Source organism: Amblyraja radiata, chromosome 13 (genome assembly GCF_010909765.2).
Source record: "Amblyraja radiata isolate CabotCenter1 chromosome 13, sAmbRad1.1.pri, whole genome shotgun sequence".
NCBI lineage: Eukaryota > Metazoa > Chordata > Chondrichthyes > Rajiformes > Rajidae > Amblyraja > Amblyraja radiata.
In genome coordinates, this window is record NC_045968.1 from 55,663,675 (window position 1) to 55,681,648 (window position 17,974).

At 42.7% G+C, this 17,974-nt stretch overlaps 1 protein-coding gene across 1 annotated transcript in view; it reads left to right on the forward strand.

Annotated features, from left to right (window-relative positions):
• psmd1 (proteasome 26S subunit, non-ATPase 1) overlaps nucleotides 1-17,974 on the forward strand; it is a 103,885-nt gene that overhangs the window by 69,785 nt on the left and 16,126 nt on the right. Inside the window, exons 17-18 of the mRNA XM_033032121.1 lie at nucleotides 16,005-16,119; nucleotides 17,388-17,504. Of these exons, the coding sequence (XP_032888012.1) occupies nucleotides 16,005-16,119; nucleotides 17,388-17,504 (232 nt within the window). The remainder of the gene's footprint in view (nucleotides 1-16,004; nucleotides 16,120-17,387; nucleotides 17,505-17,974) is intronic.

The following is a 17,974-nucleotide window of genomic DNA, read 5'->3' on the forward strand; positions in this document are numbered from 1 at the left end:
AATATGAGCAGAACTCAAGAATAAGAAAGGTACAATCACACTAATGCCACCCCTGCCCCCTCCCCGAACAGCCAGTGGGAGATAGAAGAACAGATATGTAGACCAATTACAGAAAAGCATCAGGATCGTCATAGTAGGTGACTTGAATGTACAGAATAATGGCTGGGACTTGCTTAGTGCAAAAGGCTTAGACAGGGTAACATTTCTTAGCGTTTCAGGAAATCCTTTTAGAAACACCTATGTAAATAGTCTAACTAGAGGAGGGACCATACTGGAGACTGGGGTTCAGTGGAAGATTATTGTGGGAAGAGTGATCACACCTCCATAAGTTTTAAGATCCTTGTGGGATGGTGCTAACTTAGGGTGAGGCAGATTGCAAGAGTTAGAGAGAAAAAGTTAGGCAGAGTTAGAAAGAAAAAGTTAGTAGTAGTAGTTATTGATAAGTCCACATCTGACACATGAGAGTCATTTAAAGGTCGACTGATCAGAAATCAAGACCAGCACATTCTGGTAAAGAGGAAAGGTAAGAATGGCACGGGAGGCGTATCTTGGATGACCAAACAAAATGTAAACTTTGTCAAAAAGAAAAACAATCCACATGTGTGGTTGAGGAAGACAAAATCTGACTGGGCCTTGGAGATACATAAAGCAAGCAGGAAAGGAAGTCAAGTTGTCAAATAAAGGGCCAAAGGGGGCCAAGATACGACACTGGAGAGTCGGATTAAAGAAAATCATAATCTTAAAAATAATGTGGTAACCAAAGAGAAGATGGGACCACCCAAAGATAAAGCAGTCAGAGGATGCAGGTGAGGTACAAAATTAGTTCTATGTATCTGGATCACCAAGGTGAAGGACAGTGAGATCAATGTGGGGAATGATAATATACTTGGGTAGTTTGAGATCAAGAAGGAGGTGTTGCTGAGCCTCTTGAAAAGCATGAATGCAGCTAAATCTCCAATGGAGATTCCTAATGGAATCTATCCCAGTAGGTATGTTACAATACTTACCTTCAGCGGCGCTGCCGTTCTGCCACTGGCCGTGTGCACGATTTTAGCGCCTTTGGGGGGGGGTGGGGGGGGGGGCGGGGTTAAAACGCGTTTTTTTCCTACCTTGTCCTGGATTATATTTTGTTGGAGTGCAAGCTTTTGCTGAAGAATTGTTCCGACGGCCATTCTGTGTATTTTTTTGCTTTTAAATCGCCCGACAAGTACTCGCTAGAATTTAGAAGATTGAGGGGGGATCTTATAGAAACTTACAAAATTCTTAAGGGGTTGGACAGGCTAGATGCAGGAAGATTGTTTCCGATGTTGGGGAAGTCCAGAACAAGGGGGTCACAGTTTAAGGATAAGGGGGAAATCTTTTAGGACTGAGATGAGGAAAACATTTTTCACACAGAGAGTGGTGAATCTCTGGAATTCTCTGCCACAGAAGGTAGTTGAGGCCAGTTCGTTGGCTATATTTAAGAGGGAGTTAGATGTGGCCCTTGTGGCTAAAGGGATCAGGGGGTATGGAGAGAAGGCAAGTACAGGATACTGAGTTGGATGATCAGCCATGATCAAATTGAATGGTGGTGCAGGCTCGAAGGGCCGAATGGCCTACTCCTGCACCTATTTTCTATGTTTCTATGTAAGTTCAGCGCTGGAGTAATTTTAAAATCAGGTTCTAAAGCCGTCAACGCCGACAACGGGGACGGATTTCAGGTACGGGACAGGTAAAGGAAAGCCGTTTATTTTATGTATAAAAGTGCTCCTTAAGATGCCTTTAATTCACATTTTATGTTGCGAAACGGTGATTTTCCCCCCCCATACGAACCGGCAATATTTTTCCTGCCGATATGGGGTTTAAATTCACCGCAACCGCAACGTTCAAAACGATCGCGTTCCAGAAAAACCCACTCGCAAGATGATTTAAATGGCCATTAATTTACAGGTATTAAACATTAAATTCCTTCCATTTGGCCTATAAATCCATGACCATGAGATTTTAAAATTATGTTATACTAGACTACGCGGGACCCGTGGGGTCCCAGCATCACACAGGAGGGCTGGTCATCCAACGCAATATTCCACCTCCACCAATTCTAATATTGGTGGCCAGTTGGGGGGGGCTTTCTGGAGCGCTAGTATTGGTGTTGTGGGCTGAAGGGACTGGTTTCCAGAGGGCTAGTATGCAAATTGTGCGCCAAATGGATTCTTGGGCTGGCGTCTCAGTCAATCAAGCCTGTTGTGCTGGCAACTCACTCACTCACGGCTGGTGGGCTGGTAGTTGACTCACGGCTAATCCTTGAAATTCTATTTCAAGCAGGGTATAAGGCCACCAAATTCAAGTGCAGTTTCATACCATTTGAAGTAGGGTGCAAAGCCACTAAAGACAGCGAGTCATGACCTCTCCCTCCTCCATCTTGCGGAGACTGAGCCACACCCACATTTCCGGGTTTTATAACCCCTCCCCCCCCCCCCTCCGGAAAAGGTGTGGCTTTCATGGAGTGATTGACAGGAGAGAGATTCTCAACATTTAAAAAAAAAAACTGATGACACTTTTATTTTTCATTGATGGGAAGAATTCTCTGCACCTGCTCAGCGGAGGGGGACTGAGTAAGATTGTCAAAAATCACAGCCGTAAGTGGCAGCGTTTTTCTAAAATCAATATACAGTGCAAACAGGAAGTAAGTGCATTTACAGTAGTGCCTTTTAACTTCAAGCCAAAGCACCCAAGCCACCATTTGCAGTAAGTAGTGCATTTCAACCTCATGCCACCATTTGCAGTAAGTGGTGCCTTTCAACTTCAAGCCAATGCACCCAAGCCACCATTTGCAGTAAGTGGTGTCTTTCAACTTCAAACCACATCCAAGCCACACCCAAGCCACCATTTGCAGTAAGTAGTGCCTTTCAACTTCAAGCCAAAGCAACCAAGCCACCATTTGCAGTAAGTAATGCATTTTAACTTCAAGCCATTGCACCCAAGCCACCTTCTGCAGTAAGTAATGCCTTTCAACTTCAAGCCACACCCAAGCCATCATTTGCAGTAAGTAGTGCCTTTCAGCTTCAAGCCAAAGCAACCAATCCACCATTTGCAGTAAGTAGTGCCTTTCAACTTCATGCCACCATTTGCAGTAAGTGGTGTCTTTCAACTTCAAGCCACACCCAAGCAATCATTTGCAGTAAGTAGTGCCTTTCAACTTCAAGCCAAAGCAACCAAGCCACCATTTGCAGTAATAGTGCCTTTCAACTTCAAACCAAAGCTCCCAAGCCACCATTTGCAGTAAGTAGTGCCTTTCAACTTCATGCCACCATTTGCAGTAAGTAGTGCCTTTCAACTTCAAGCCACAATGTGCAGTAAGTAGTGCCTTTCAACTTCAAGCCACCATTTGCAGTAAGTAGTGCCTTTCAACTTCAAGCCAATGCACCCACGCCCCCCATTTGCAGTAAGTAGTGCCTTTCAACTTCAAGCCATGCCCAAGCCACCATTTGCAGTAAGTAGTGCCTTTCAACTTCATGCCACCATTTGCAGCAAGTAGTGCCTTTTAACTTCAAGCCAATGCACCCACATCCCCCATTTGCAGTAAGTAGTGCCTTTCAACTTCAAGCCACACCCAAGCCATCATTTGCAGGAAGTAGTGCCTTTCAACTTCAAGTCAAAGCTCCCAAGCCACCATTTGCAGTAAGTAGTGCCTTTCAACTTCAAGCCAAAGCAACCAATCCACCAGTAGTGCCTTTCAACTTCATGCCACAATTTGCAGTAAGTGGTGTCTTTCAACTTCAAGCCAAAGCAACCAAGCCACCATTTGCAGTAAGTAGTGCCTTTCAACTTCAAGCCAAAGCAACCAAGCCACCATTTGCAGTAAGTAGTGCCTTTCAACTTCAAGCCACACCCAAGCCACCATTTGCAGTAAGTAGTGCCTTTCAACTTCATGCCACCATTTGCAGTAAGTAGTGCCTTTCAATTTCAAGACACACCCAAGCCAAGCCAACCAGGGAGGGGGGGGGGGGAGAGGAGGGGGGAGGGGCTTTCTGGAGCGCTAGTATAAACCATTTTAGAACCAATAGTCATTTGTTTTGCAAGCTTTCGATCCAATAGACTTTTTTTGCCAGCTTTAGAACCAATAGACATTTTTTTGCCAGATTTAGAACCAATAGACATTTTTTTGCCAGCTTTATACAAAAATGTGGTTGGATTATTCAGCATATGATCAACCTGTGTAAATAAATCCTGGACCATGGTAACATGTATGCGTAACCATACACACTACAGATTGATGCAAGCATGTTTTCTGTGAAGGACCGAAAATTAACATGACATGGCCATAGCATGAGTCGTTACTGCTATTGGCACAGAAACACTCTGGCTTCCCACATAATTTATCCATAACAAAACATACAGGATGCAAGGACATTTCTAAAGGCATTTTATGATAATAGCTGTTAAAACCGACTATACCCATCTGACAGGTTAAACATGACACTAACTGACAAGAGATGGCCAAAGGACACAACTGAAGCAAATGTACTTTTGGTAATAATTTGGTTTAAAGGTGTCAAAACAAATAATAACATTGAGAATTAAAACACATTTGATTGCATTCCATTATCAAACATAGTCAATGTTCGCTCTGAAGATCATGAAGCACAATAGGGTCAGGGGCTGTGTGACTCAGTGCGGGGTGGATAGATTGCGGGGGGGGGAGGTTGAGAAGGTAATCGGTGCGGAATGGATGGATTGAGGCAGGTGAATTAGCACGTGTTGGTTGGAGTATGTAAAATTGTGAGGGGAGAGCACCGGGGATGTCAGTGGTGTTGAATGGGGGGTTCAGTACGGGATGGATGGGGGAGGATCAGTACAGGATGAATGGGGGGTTCAGTACAGCATGAATGGGGGGTTCAGTACAGCATGAATGGGGGTAGACAAAAATGCTGGAGAAATTCAGCGGGTGAGGCAGCATCTATTGAGCGAAGGAAAAGGCAACGTTTCGGGTCGAGACCCTTCTTCAGACTGTTCCCCCATTCTTCTTGAATGGGGGGATCAGTACAGGATGAATGGGGGGGGATCAGTACAGGATGAATGGGGGGGGAGGGGTCAGGACCGTGTGGATCGGAGAGTCTGTGCAGGATGAATGTGGGATCACTACAGGATGCATGAGGGGATCAGTACAGGATGCATGAGGGGATCAGTACAGGATGAATGGGGATCAGTAAAAGATGAATGGGATGATCGCTACAGGATGGATGGGGGGGATTCGTGCAGGGTAAATGGAGGGTGGGTCAGTACAGGATGAATGGGAGGATCAGTGCAGTATGAATGGGGGGAGAAGTGCAGGATGGATGGGAAGGGGGGTCAGTACAGGATGAATTGGGGGTTCAGTGTAGGATGGATGGGGGGGGTGGCAGGAGAATCAATGCGAGGTGGGTAGGGTGATGAATAGATGGGGAGGGGAGCACGGGATGTCAGTGAGGACTAAATAGAGGAGGGAATGGGGATCAGTGCGGAATGGAGAGGAGGGGTCCCAGGATAAGAGGGGTGGAGGGGGGCGTACAAGAGAGAGAGAGAGAGGGGGGGGGGAGGGGCAGAGGAGGTGGGGAGGAAGGAAGGTCAGCGCTCCTCGGACAACACCTTTGGCCGTCCCTGTCCAATGCAAAAGTGCCGCCGCCAAAGGTGGAGGCAGTTGGGATCTCCTCGCCACCGCCTCCCCTCCTCCGCCAGCCGACAGGAAGGTACGGGCCGAGCGGTGCACCTCAAAGATCCTATAGCTATAGGATCCTTGGTGCAGCTGCTTCAGACGGCGGAAGGAGGCCTCCCTTTCCCCCTCCCTCTCTCCCTCCCTCCTCCCGGCCTCGGCGTGCGAGAGGGGTTGTTTTGAAAGCGCCGTTGGCGGATTTGCAAGCAGCGGTTGTTATCAGGGCAATAGCCGCCATTGCTTGCCGTCATTCGCTCCGACCCTTCGTCACCACGCACCTTGTATCTTTGCCCCGCAATCAAAGATACTAAAGGAATACAGCTGCCGCCGCTGACACGAAACGACACGTTCCTATTCTCCAGAGATGCTGCCTGACCCGGGGAGTTACTCCAGTTTTTTGTGTCTATCGGTATAAACCAGTATTTGATTGCCAATCCGGGCAAAATGAGTCGGCGTTTAGGTTGCCCGGCGGCACTTTGGGTGGTCAATGGTACCCGGGCAACCGCTAATTTCGAGCCCTGGTTCTCTTAATTTTTAAGAAAGTTATAGGCTTATGACTGTCCTCGATCACAGCTTTTGAGTTAAGTCAATGGAAAAGCAATAGGGAACAAGATGCTAATTTCCGAGTATGAAAATGGCCATAACTTTTTTAATACTGAAGAAATGAAAGTGAATTAGGTGTCAAATTAAACTTCATTTTATGCTTTATCTGATGGGATAAATTACAGACTTGATTTTTAAAATCTCAAAATGTTGTAACATTGCTAATCCCAGGTTATTAACAGTGGCAGAGATGAGATTGCAGAGACCTTGACAAAGATTTTTGTATCTTCTTTAACCATGGGTGAGGTGTGGAGAGTAGCCAACGTTGTTCCTTTGTTTAAGAAGGGAAGTGCAGATAATCCAGGAAATTATGGACTGGTGAGCCTCTTGTCAGAGGGAAGCTATTGGAGAGAATTCTTTGGGATAGTAATAACTCTCATTTGGAAGAGAATGGGCTTATTAGGGACAGCCATCATGGCTTTGTCCATGGCAGGTCATGTCTTACGAACGTGATTTGAGTTTTTTTGAGGAGTTGACCGAGGTGATTCATGAGGGTTGGGCAATGGATGTAGTCAACATGAATTTTAGTAAGACATTTGATAAAGTCCCACATGGTAGGCGGATCCAAAGGATTAAGATGCATGGGATCTATGGTGGAACTGGCTTACTCATGGAATTTGTGGGGGGTGGGGGGGGGGGGGGGGGTTGTGATGGAAGGGTGTTTTTATGACTGGAGGTCTGACCAGTAGAGATCTACTGAGATGTGGTGGGCCGAAGAGCCTATGTGTGCTGCTGTATCTCCCCTGTGCTGTGGAAATATCCTCCTCATCAATCCTCCTTCAGTGAGATCACCTCCTGTCCTTCCAAAGCAAATACAGGCAAATGTTACCAGCTCGGGTCAGCATGGATGAATGGGCCAAAGGGCTTTTTTTCCCGGTACTGTATAAATATGTGACTTCAATTCAATTCAACTTTAATGTCATTGCACAAATACTGAGTATGGGTACAACGAAATGCAGTTTTGCGTCAGTCCGTAGTAGTGCAATATAGAAATTTTAAAAAAAAAAGGAGGATACAGAATAATAAAAAATACAGAATAACTAAACAATGGGGACGGAGGGACCGGAGGAATCTATCGGCGGGACTCCGAGTTCAGCAATGCGACGGTATGATTGTAGAAGCTGTTCCTCATCCTACTGGTACGAGACCTGAGGCTCCTGTACCGCCTCCCTGATGGGGTTGCTGCTTCAACTTGCTGCCTACAAATGGCAGAGGGCGTGTCTGACCTCCCACTCTGAAAGTATTCCCATTCTCATATGTTTGGAAACCATGTCTGTGAGCCAAGTCTCAGTTTGCACAGCTTCAGGCACGTTGTCACTTCTGGCCCACTTCGCATAACAACTTTACTGGTGAATGTTTGAGGTTGTTGGGAGCTGTGTCCACAGGAGGCTGCTTCCATTGTGACCTGATCCAATAACTGATTAGAAGCTTCAAATAAAAAATTCTGGCTAAGTTGCCCTATCCTGCCAATCTTTAGTAATTTACTATCTTGCCAGCACCAAGCTTAACATTTATGAAAATCTTAAATTTGACGAGGATGTTTTCAATTTTCTTTACATATTAGAGGCTTTGATTGCACAGTTGACATAAACTTATATTCTCACGTTCTTGTCATAATTTTTTGCAATAGCTATTCAACCTGCAAGCATAAATGTGGTAGATGTTGAAGAATTCATTTCCGACAATTAACTGGTCACAATTCATATATTTAGTATACTGCCCCATGTTGCAAACCATATCTGAAAATGCCTCCTGATTTTATATGCACTGTAGATTAGAATATGGAATTGCATATGTTTGAGACAATTATCATAAAGATATGTTGATAAGGAAGGGTATAGATTGTGGATCTCTTAAATTTGCTGTTGCTGAATTTGAGGTAATACGATGTAATACCATTCATTCCTCATAACAGCTGTCCTACATAAACAGAATCGCTCGGCACAATTTGTTTAATTATTTACACTTCACTTCACTTACTGGAGGTTGTTTACTCAGTCCCATTCTCCCTCATCTCATTATCTTTTCCCATAATACCCTCCCCATGTCCTCAGTGAATTTGAATGTTTACTCCGTGTCAACCTGTTGTTGTAAAGAAAAATGGGAACAGGAGTAGGCCATTTGGATCTTCAAGTCTGCTTAGCTTTTCAAAGTATTCCCATCTGATCATCTATTTTTTATATATACTATTCCAACTCCCTCCCCATACCCCCTGATCCCTTTAGCATTTAGAAATGTATCTAATTTTTCTCATCATCTTCTTCACATGTTCTGCCCTCTGTGGTAATGAATTTTACAGGGTTTTCTCATCCTCTGAGTGAAAAATGTTTCCTTTACTCAACCTCGATCTCTGATCTCCTGATTCATACCATTAGAATGTGACCTCTTATTCTTCACACCTCAGCCAGGGGAAACATTCTCTTTGCATCAAATCATCCAGCCCTGTCAGAATTTTGTAAATTAGATCTTCACTCATTCTTCTAAACTCTAGTGAATGCAAACCTACTTGACCTTATCTCGTACACAGACTTGCCACCCTAGGAATAAATCAGGTGAACTTTTACGGCATTCCTTCTATAGCAAGTATATCTGAAGGTAGGTGAACCGGAATAGCTCACAATACTCCAAGAGTGGTCTCACCCTGTGTAATTCTAGCAAAATGTGCCAGGATATGCCCAGGATACGGCAGATGCTTCCAAGATGGAAGGTGTGAGCCTTCTCTCCTGTCTGGCATATTTAGTCCACGTCTCACTGCCGTACAGCAGCGTGCTGTTGACATCGGCGTTGTAGATTGTTATCTTTGTCTTCATCGTCAGCTTTGGGTTGGCCCACACTCGAGTCATGAGGCGAGCGAGAGTTGGAGCTGCCTTCCTGATCCTCTTATCAATCTCTGTATCCAAGGAGAGGTTGTTGGTAATGGTGGAGCCGAGGTACGTGAACTGATGGACGGCATCGAGTTCGTAGTCGTCGATGGTGATAACAGGCGGCGCCTCTGTATCCTGCCCCAGGACGTTCAACTTCAGGCTGATGGTCAGCCCGAAGTCCTTGCATGCCGGATAGAAGCGGTCCTTCAGTAGTTCCTGCTTGGTGTGGGACACAACTGCAGTGTCATCGGCAAACAACATGTCTCTGATGAGAGTTTCACGTACTTTTGTCTTTGCTCTGAGGCGGGTGAGGTTGAAGAGCCTGCTATCTGATCTAGTACGCTGGTAGATCCCCTCTGTTGCAGTGCCGACGGCATGTTTCAGGAGCAGAGCGAAGAAAATCCCAAAGAGTGTGGGAGTGAGGACACAGCCTTGTTTGACGCCACTGCGGATGTCGAAGAGCTCCGAGAAGCTGCCATTGAACTGCACTGTCCCCTTCGTGTTGATGTGGAAGGATTCTATCATGCTCTGCAGTTTTGGTGGGCAGCCGATCTTTGGCAGGGCCTTAAATAGGCCATCTCTGTTGATGAGGTTGAATGCCTTGGTAATACATAAGCACGATGTTAGATTAAGTACAAAGTGTATAGAAATATTCCACTGAGACAATATACAAGAATCGCCAGGTTTTGGCACCATTTTCAAAGTCCAAGTTGCTTTAAGTGCAGCTGGCCATAAAGGCCCATTGTCCTAGTGCCGTTGCAGTGTTGGCCTGGCTAAGCAAAGTTGTAGGCACACATGATTTGGGATCATACAATATACAATATTTATTACATGTCATTTGAACCTCAGTGAGGTTCAATGTGCCTGCAGCTGTGCCTGCAGCTGTATCCGGTCCACATGCTCAGTCTCTTGGAGTACATGTCACTAGCTCTCTCTCAACTGCTTGTTCCACCTTCATGTTTGCATTGTGACTGGTGTACAAGAACACCTCCAACACAATAATCTAGCACTATTTAAGTCTTAAATATCTTCAATATATTAAAGTAATATGCTTTGTTTCTGTTTCTCTGAATTAAGTGGATAACTTCAAAATTATCCACATTATATTGAACCTTCTGTTCACTCATTTAAATCACCCTGTAGCTTTTTATAATTCCCAGTCTACATTGTGTTGCTGTTGAGATATTACATTTTGTCCCTTCAAGCAAATTATTAATATTAGAAATAGCTGAGGCACAAGCACCGATCATAACAATTTACTGTCTGCCCACTCCCAAAGAAAGACCCATACACAGTGCCCTCCATAATGTTTGGGACAAAGACCCATCATTTATTTATTTGCCTCTGTACTCCACAATTTGAGATTTGTAATATAAAAAAACACATGTAGTTAAAGTGCACATTGCCAGATTTTAATAAATGGCATTTTAATACATTTTGGTTTCACCATGTAGAAATTACAGCAGTGTTTATACATAGTCCCCCTCATTTTGGGGCACCATAATGTTTGGGACACAGCAATGTCATGTCAATGAAAGTAGTCATGTCTAGTATTTTGTTGCATATCCTTTGCATGCAATGACTGCTTGAAGTCTGCAATTCATGGACATCACCAATTGCTGGGTGTCTTCTCTGGTGATGCTCTGCCAGACCTGTATTGCAGCCATTGTTAACTTATGCTTGTTTTGGGGGCTAGTTCCCTACAGTTTTCTCATCACCATCTAAAAGGCATGCTCAATTGAGTGATTGACTTGGCCCCTCAAGAATTTACCATTTTTTAGCTTTGGAAAAAACTCCTTTGTTGCTTTAGCAGTATATTTGGGATCATACAATATTTATTACATGTCATTTGAAGCTCAGTGAGGCTCAAACGAAACTCAGTTTCCACAGCCATACAAACAAAGACAATTTCCTACAGACATACACACAATTCAATTTACAGAAACATCCATCACAGTGAACCCACTGTGATGGAAGGCAAAGTCTTTTCTCTCCCCTATAACCATATAACAATTACAGCACGGAAACAGGCCATCTCGGCCCTACAAGTCCGTGCCGAACAACTTTTTTCCCTTAGTCCCACCTGCCTGCACTCATACCATAACCCTCCATTCCCTTCTCATCCATATGCCTATCCAATTTATTTTTAAATGATACCAACGAACCTGCCTCCACCACTTCCACTGTAAGCTCATTCCACACCGCTACCACTCTCTGAGTAAAGAAGTTCCCCCTCATGTTACCCCTAAACTTCTGTCCCTTAATTCTGAAGTCATGTCCTCTTGTTTGAATCTTCCCTATTCTCAAAGGGAAAAGCTGATCCACATCAACTCTGTCTATCCCTCTCATCATTTTAAAGACCTCTATCAAGTCCCCCCTTAACCTTCTGCGCTCCAGAGAATAAAGACCTAACTTTCCATAAAGACCTGTTCTCCATTTCTCTCCCGTTGTCTTGCTGTAGAATGAACCGTCAGCCAATGAGTTTTGAGGCATTTGTTTGAACTTGAGGAGATAGGATGTATCTATATACTTCGGAATTCATTATGCTACTACCATCAGCAGTTGTATCATCAATGAAGATAAGTGAGCCAGTACCTTCAGCAGCCATACATGCCCAGGCCATATCACCCCCGCCACCATGTTTCACAGATGAGGTGGTATACTTTGGATCTTGGGCAGTTCCTTCTCTCCTCCATACTTTGCTCTTGCCATCACTCTGATATAAGTTAATCTTCGTTTCATCTGTTCACAAGACCTTTTTCCAGAACTGTGGTTGCTCTTTTAAGTACTTCCTGGCAAACTGTAACCTGGCCATCATATTTTTGCGGCTAACCAGTGGTTTGCATCTTGCAGTGTAGCCTTTGTATTTTTGTTCATGAAGTCTTCTGCGGACAGTGCTCATTGACAAATCCACACCTGACTCCTGAAGATTGTTCCTGATCTGTCAGACAGGTGTTTGGGTTTTCTTTATTATAGAGAGAATACTTCTATCATCAGCTGTGGAGGTCTTCCTTGGACTGCCAGTCCCTTAGTGATTTGTAAGCTCACCAGTGTTCTCTTCCCTCTTAATGATGTTCCAAACAGTTGATTTTGGTAAGCCTAAAAATCCAAACATACACAATCCAATGGTTTTCCATTCTACCTGCATATTGTTAAAAAGAACACCCGTAGGTTTGTCAAGTATTATTTTCCTTGGTGAAATCTATATTGACTTTGTCTAATCCTGTCGACATTTTCCTGTCGATATTTTCTATTTAATGTTTTCACTGATAGTAGATTAATTAATCTGGAGTTCCCTGTTTCTACTCTTTTCACTGAGGCTGTCAGAAGTGTTTCAATGCTGTTCCATAATCTAGAATTCTGGAAAGTAATGTACTCGTTATTTGTAAACCACCTCTTGAGTTCTCTCTCTTGTATTGTTCGCACCTTGAAATGTGTCTTTTTAACTTCTTTAGGCATTGACATTTTTATATCAGACAGTAAAACTATCTGTGGCGCCAACTTGAGAATGCTGGATCTCATACTTGTCCACAGAGATTGCAATACCCTCAGTTGTACTCAAATACTCAAGATCCTGCAACACGGTCTCTTGGATCTTCAGACCTGCCTCATTCACAATTACAGCCTCTTATCCCTGACCAAATGTCATTTCCGAAGTATTTAAGGTGTGTTACTTCCTCTCCGATCAAATGATTCAAGTATCTTTCTCACCTGCCGCATGTTTTAGTTTTGGAGAAACACGCTGGAAACAAGCCCTTTGGCCCACCGAGTCTGTGCCAACCAATGATCACCATTCACATTAGTTCTATATTATCCCAGTTTTGCATCCTGCACTCTAGGGGCAATTTATAGAAGCCAATTAACCTACAAACCTGCACGTCTTTGGAATGGGGGTGAAAACCAGAGCTCCTGGATAAAAACCCACGTGGTCACTGAAAGAACATGAGAACTCCATTAAGACATCACCTAGAATGAAGTTCACACCTTGGTCTCTAGCTCTGTAAGGTAGCAACTGTATATCTTGCGGCATCTGCACCCTGCACTTCAGTTCCACAACAGAGCTAAAGTTCCTCAGGCTGCTGGCATTTACTGTGGATGTAGTCGCCTTGGACAAAAGTGTCCATATGCTCCCACATGTTGCAGCTGCGGTATGTCTTCTATCCGCTATTATTTTCACTTAATTGATTAGTTTGACATTAATCAAATTTACCTCATTTAGTTTATTAAATTATTTTAGAGCATTGGTATTCATTAACTTAAAACTGCCTGCAGTCATTTACAGTCTTTACCGAAGCCAATTAACTGACAAACATGCAAGTCTTTGGAGTGTGGGAAGAAACCGGAGCACTCACCGGAAAACTCACGCAGTCAGGGGAAGAACGTTCAAACGCTCAAAAGAAAAACGAGGATAACAGAATTGTGCTAGAACATTATATATATTTATAAAAAGGAATTGAATGCTAGTGAAATGTAAGCACTGCGAATTCAAGCGGTATAGAAATAAGTGATCTCTTTGTGACATTTACTTTTAAATCTGAAGTTTCCATTATTTAATTCAAAATGTTTATAAAACCAAAGAGGGCCCAAAAGTTTCATTCATATCATTGTAGTCAATAATCAGATTTATTCGTCACATACACAATGAAGTGCAGTGAAATGAACTTGCCAGCAGCGGTACAATTAAAAAAAAAGAACACACAATACACAATAAAAATTTAACACAAAACATCCACCACAGCATTCATCAATGTGGTGGAAGGCACAAAGTTCAATCAGTCCTCCTCCATTTTTCCCTGTTGTCGGGACCATAAACCTCCACAGCCACCGCTGCGGGCGGTCAGATGTACAGGCAAGGTGTGCATTGTATGTTTGCATTGCATATTTTTCTTTATTTAGCTGTGTATATTTGAAGACATTTTTTTTTTCATTGCAACACAGTTATTCCACTGCATCCTTCGGGGGTACTGAATATCCAAACAGTGATATTGTGTTGTTCAGGTTGCCCAACTTCAACTTTTAATTAGAGGTGTTTTGGAATTTGAATGTAGGCACAATTAGTGGAGTGAACACCCAAACCAGTAACAAAGCTTTGAATGTTACATAACAAACTGCATAAGCACGGATGGCAGCACTATCCTGGTAAAGGATTGGGCATATGAAGTAAAGCACAGTGATATGGTGACAACTGACCCAAAGTATCTCGCAATTAACATCCAGGTTCAGGAACAGCTTCTTCCCCACAGCCATCAGGCTATTAAACACGACATCAAATAAGCTCTGAACAATAACAGTATAATAATAATAATATCTTTATTGTCATTGCACATAAGCGCAACGAGATTTGGTATGCAGCTTCCATCCGATGTCATAACTTAAATAACTAATAAAATTTAGATTTAGATACCCCGAGAACATGGTTTGTAAAAAGAACATTACAACAGTAAAATAGTCAAAACAGTTCAAACGGACTAAAGTGCAGATGTGTCTGTGAGACGTGACCATCCGAGGGAGACAGTCCAGGCAGGGTGGAGGGCACTCAGCAGGGCCGGTTCAGAGCCGCTATAGCTCTGGGAATGAAGCTGTTCCTGAGTCTGGAGGTTCAGGCGTAGAAGGCCTTGTAACGTCTGCCGGAGGGAAGTAGTTCGAACAGTCCATTACAAGGGTGTGAGGAGTCTTTATGGATGCTGACGGCCTTCCTAATAATATTATTATTATTGCACTATCTGTTTATTTAGTGTGTGTATATGGTCTATAGACACACTGAACTTTTATTTTCCATTTTGTATTATGTGTACATATTCTGTTGTGCTGCAGCAAGTAGGAATTTCATTGTCCCATCTGGGACACATGCCAATAAAACTCTCTTGACAATTTAGTGAGGCTGAGGGTGTCATGGTAGGGGTTGCCAGGTATTTTCTGATAGCCATGTTTGCCAAGTTGTGGTCAAAGTCACCATTGAATTCAATGTTTTTGGTTCTGGTCAAAGGGCTGTGCCAGGAACATTTGAAGGTTGTTATCGTTCTTTATAAATACACAGAATAAAATGACTATTTTGCCAGGAAGCAACTCTTCCTGTTATAATGCCACTCAGAATGACGCTTGGGTTTCCAACTCAGGATAGCATGCAGTACAGAATCATGGACTACATAAATATGTCAACTATAAAAGCCATCAGCGACTCTGGTACTTTATCTGTGACATTCTTAAGCAGGTGTGCATAAAACATCTGAACAGATACCACAATACTTCTGTACTGTGAAACTCCATATTTCCTTGTCTCCCTTTACTAATTGCAAGAGGGATTCTGGTGGGATGTTGATAGCTGGTGTGAAACACAACACTAAAGTGAGGTACATCGTCATAACCTTTTTTAAACTCCACTAATGTGGTAATGTGATTTGTGCATTTCATAACATCAGGTATGAAGATCTGCATGAAAGAACAAAGAGAACTATATTGTACTCTTCCAGCACCTCTAGCGAGGCATTGTTTTGTTCACCCATCTCTGACCTGTTTCTTCTTCCATCTTAACATGCATATTAAGTATGTCCTTCAAATACCGGAATTCAAATCCTGTCTGTGGAAGTAGAATAGTGTCATCAAAACAATTACCAATTTGTCATTTAAAAAAAAAAATGCATATAAGCAGCAATTTTCATTTTGGGTTTACTTATGGACAAAGGACATTTATTGTCACATGCGTTCTGAGTTACTTTCTAGGCCATTATTATTTGTCACCAAAATTAAGTGATTGGTAAAACCAACAGGAAATGTCCATGTATGGTTGCTATTAAGTGCATTTCAACATTTTGACTGTAATATTTTTGATTTAAAATAATGTAGTTAATGTTTTCCATGTTTTATAGAACACCAGAACAGTGTCCAAGTGTGGTGTCTCTGCTTTCTGAAAGTTATAACCCTCATGTCCGATATGGTGCTGCCCTAGCTCTCGGCATATGTTGTGCTGGAACTGGCAATAAGGTGAGACCACATCGTTTTGATTATTAAATAGATCAGCACATGTTCCATATCTCTCTTGTGCAAAATTGAAGCTATATTATTATCATTATTTAAACTAGGCAAGACTCTGCAGGACATAATATCAGTAAATACAACACATTTTAACATCAGTTTTCATTTTTGCTATAAAACGTGTGACATGTGCAGGGCAAAGCTGGAATATGGTCAGGTCAGGATCCTTGACCGATGGATACTCATTTGAAACTCTTGATCTGATATATGTTGTGGAAGGTAATTGAAGAAATGCTTTGAATACGAATGTCTAATTAAATAACTGAGATATCATAGGAGAATGTTACTGTTCGGTCCAGAGCATTAATTTGTGCAGGATCCCAAATAAACTTGAAAGTTAAATAACAAATTGCTCCCATTGATCATTCTGCATTTGCTGTTTACACTGCAGTTTCCTCTACTTTAGCGGGTGTCAGGGATTATGGGGGGAATGGGGTTAGGAGGGAGAGATAAATCAGCCATGATTGAATGGCAGAGTAGACTTGATGGTTTGAATGGCCTACTTCTGCTCCTATCACTTATGACTGAGGAGTTTGTATGCAAATTAGATGATCATTTTTTGGAACATGTGGTTTTGTTTTAATTGACTGATTCTTTACATTTTCACGCTTTAATAGCTGTGTTAAACGATCTAGAATGAAGTCTACAATCCAGCACGACATTGACTTTTACATGGAAACATAGAAACATAGAAAATAGGTGCAGGAGTAGGCCATTCGGCCCTTCGAGCCTGCACCGCCATTCTATATGATCATGGCTGATCATCCACTCAGTATCCTGTACCTGCTTTCTCTCCATACCCCCTGATCCCTTTAGCCACACGGGCCACATCTAACTCCCTCTTAAATATAGCCAATGAACTGGCCTCAACTACATTCTGTGGCAGAGAATTCCAGAGATTCACCACTCTCTGTGTAAAAAATGTTTTTCTCATCTCAGTCCTAAAAGATTTCCCTTTTATCCCTAAACTGTGACCCCTTTATCTGGACTTCCCCAACATCGGGAACAATCTTCCTGCATCTAGCCTGTCCAACCCCTTAATTTTTTTGTAAGTTTCTATAAGATCCCCCCTCAATCTTCTAAATTCTACCGAGTCTATCCAGTCTTTCTTCATATGAAATTCCTGACATCCCAGGAATCAGTCTGGTGAACCTTCTCTGTACTCCCTCTATGACTTTCTTACACTTATTGTTCCTTTAATTTCCGTTCTTTTGCAGGAAGCTATAAATCTTTTAGAGCCAATGACTAATGATCCAGTGAATTACGTCCGCCAGGGGGCTCTGATTGCATCTGCCCTTCTCCTAATCCAGCAGACAGAGATCACCTGTTCAAAGGTAAGCTTGAATACAACATTTGCAAGCGGATGGGCAGAAGAGTTGCATTGGAATCCCATCACCCAAAAGATTCCCACCTAAGTTTCACACTATCCAGACATGAATGTAACTGTTCTGACAGTATTGCTAGGTCAAAATCTGGAACTGGCATCTGAATGTCATTGAGAGTGCTGCGACCATTTTGATCTCGGTGGTTCAAGAAAGAGTTGAACTAGCTCCTTCTTGGGATAGTAGGCTTTCTGTTTGCTGTTGCCTCTGAGTACTGTTGCTCTTTGAACTTTCTGACTTAGTTATTTTTGTAAGAAGTATATAGCACAAATGAAAGGAAGGGAAATTATGTACAAATTGAGCCTTAAGGAAAGAGCAACTCGAATAAAACTGAAATCTAAGCTAACCATCACAATCTAAACCTGATCTGAACCCAAAAACTTTCATTTCAAAAATTTTCTTTCATACTCGACCTGACCTGT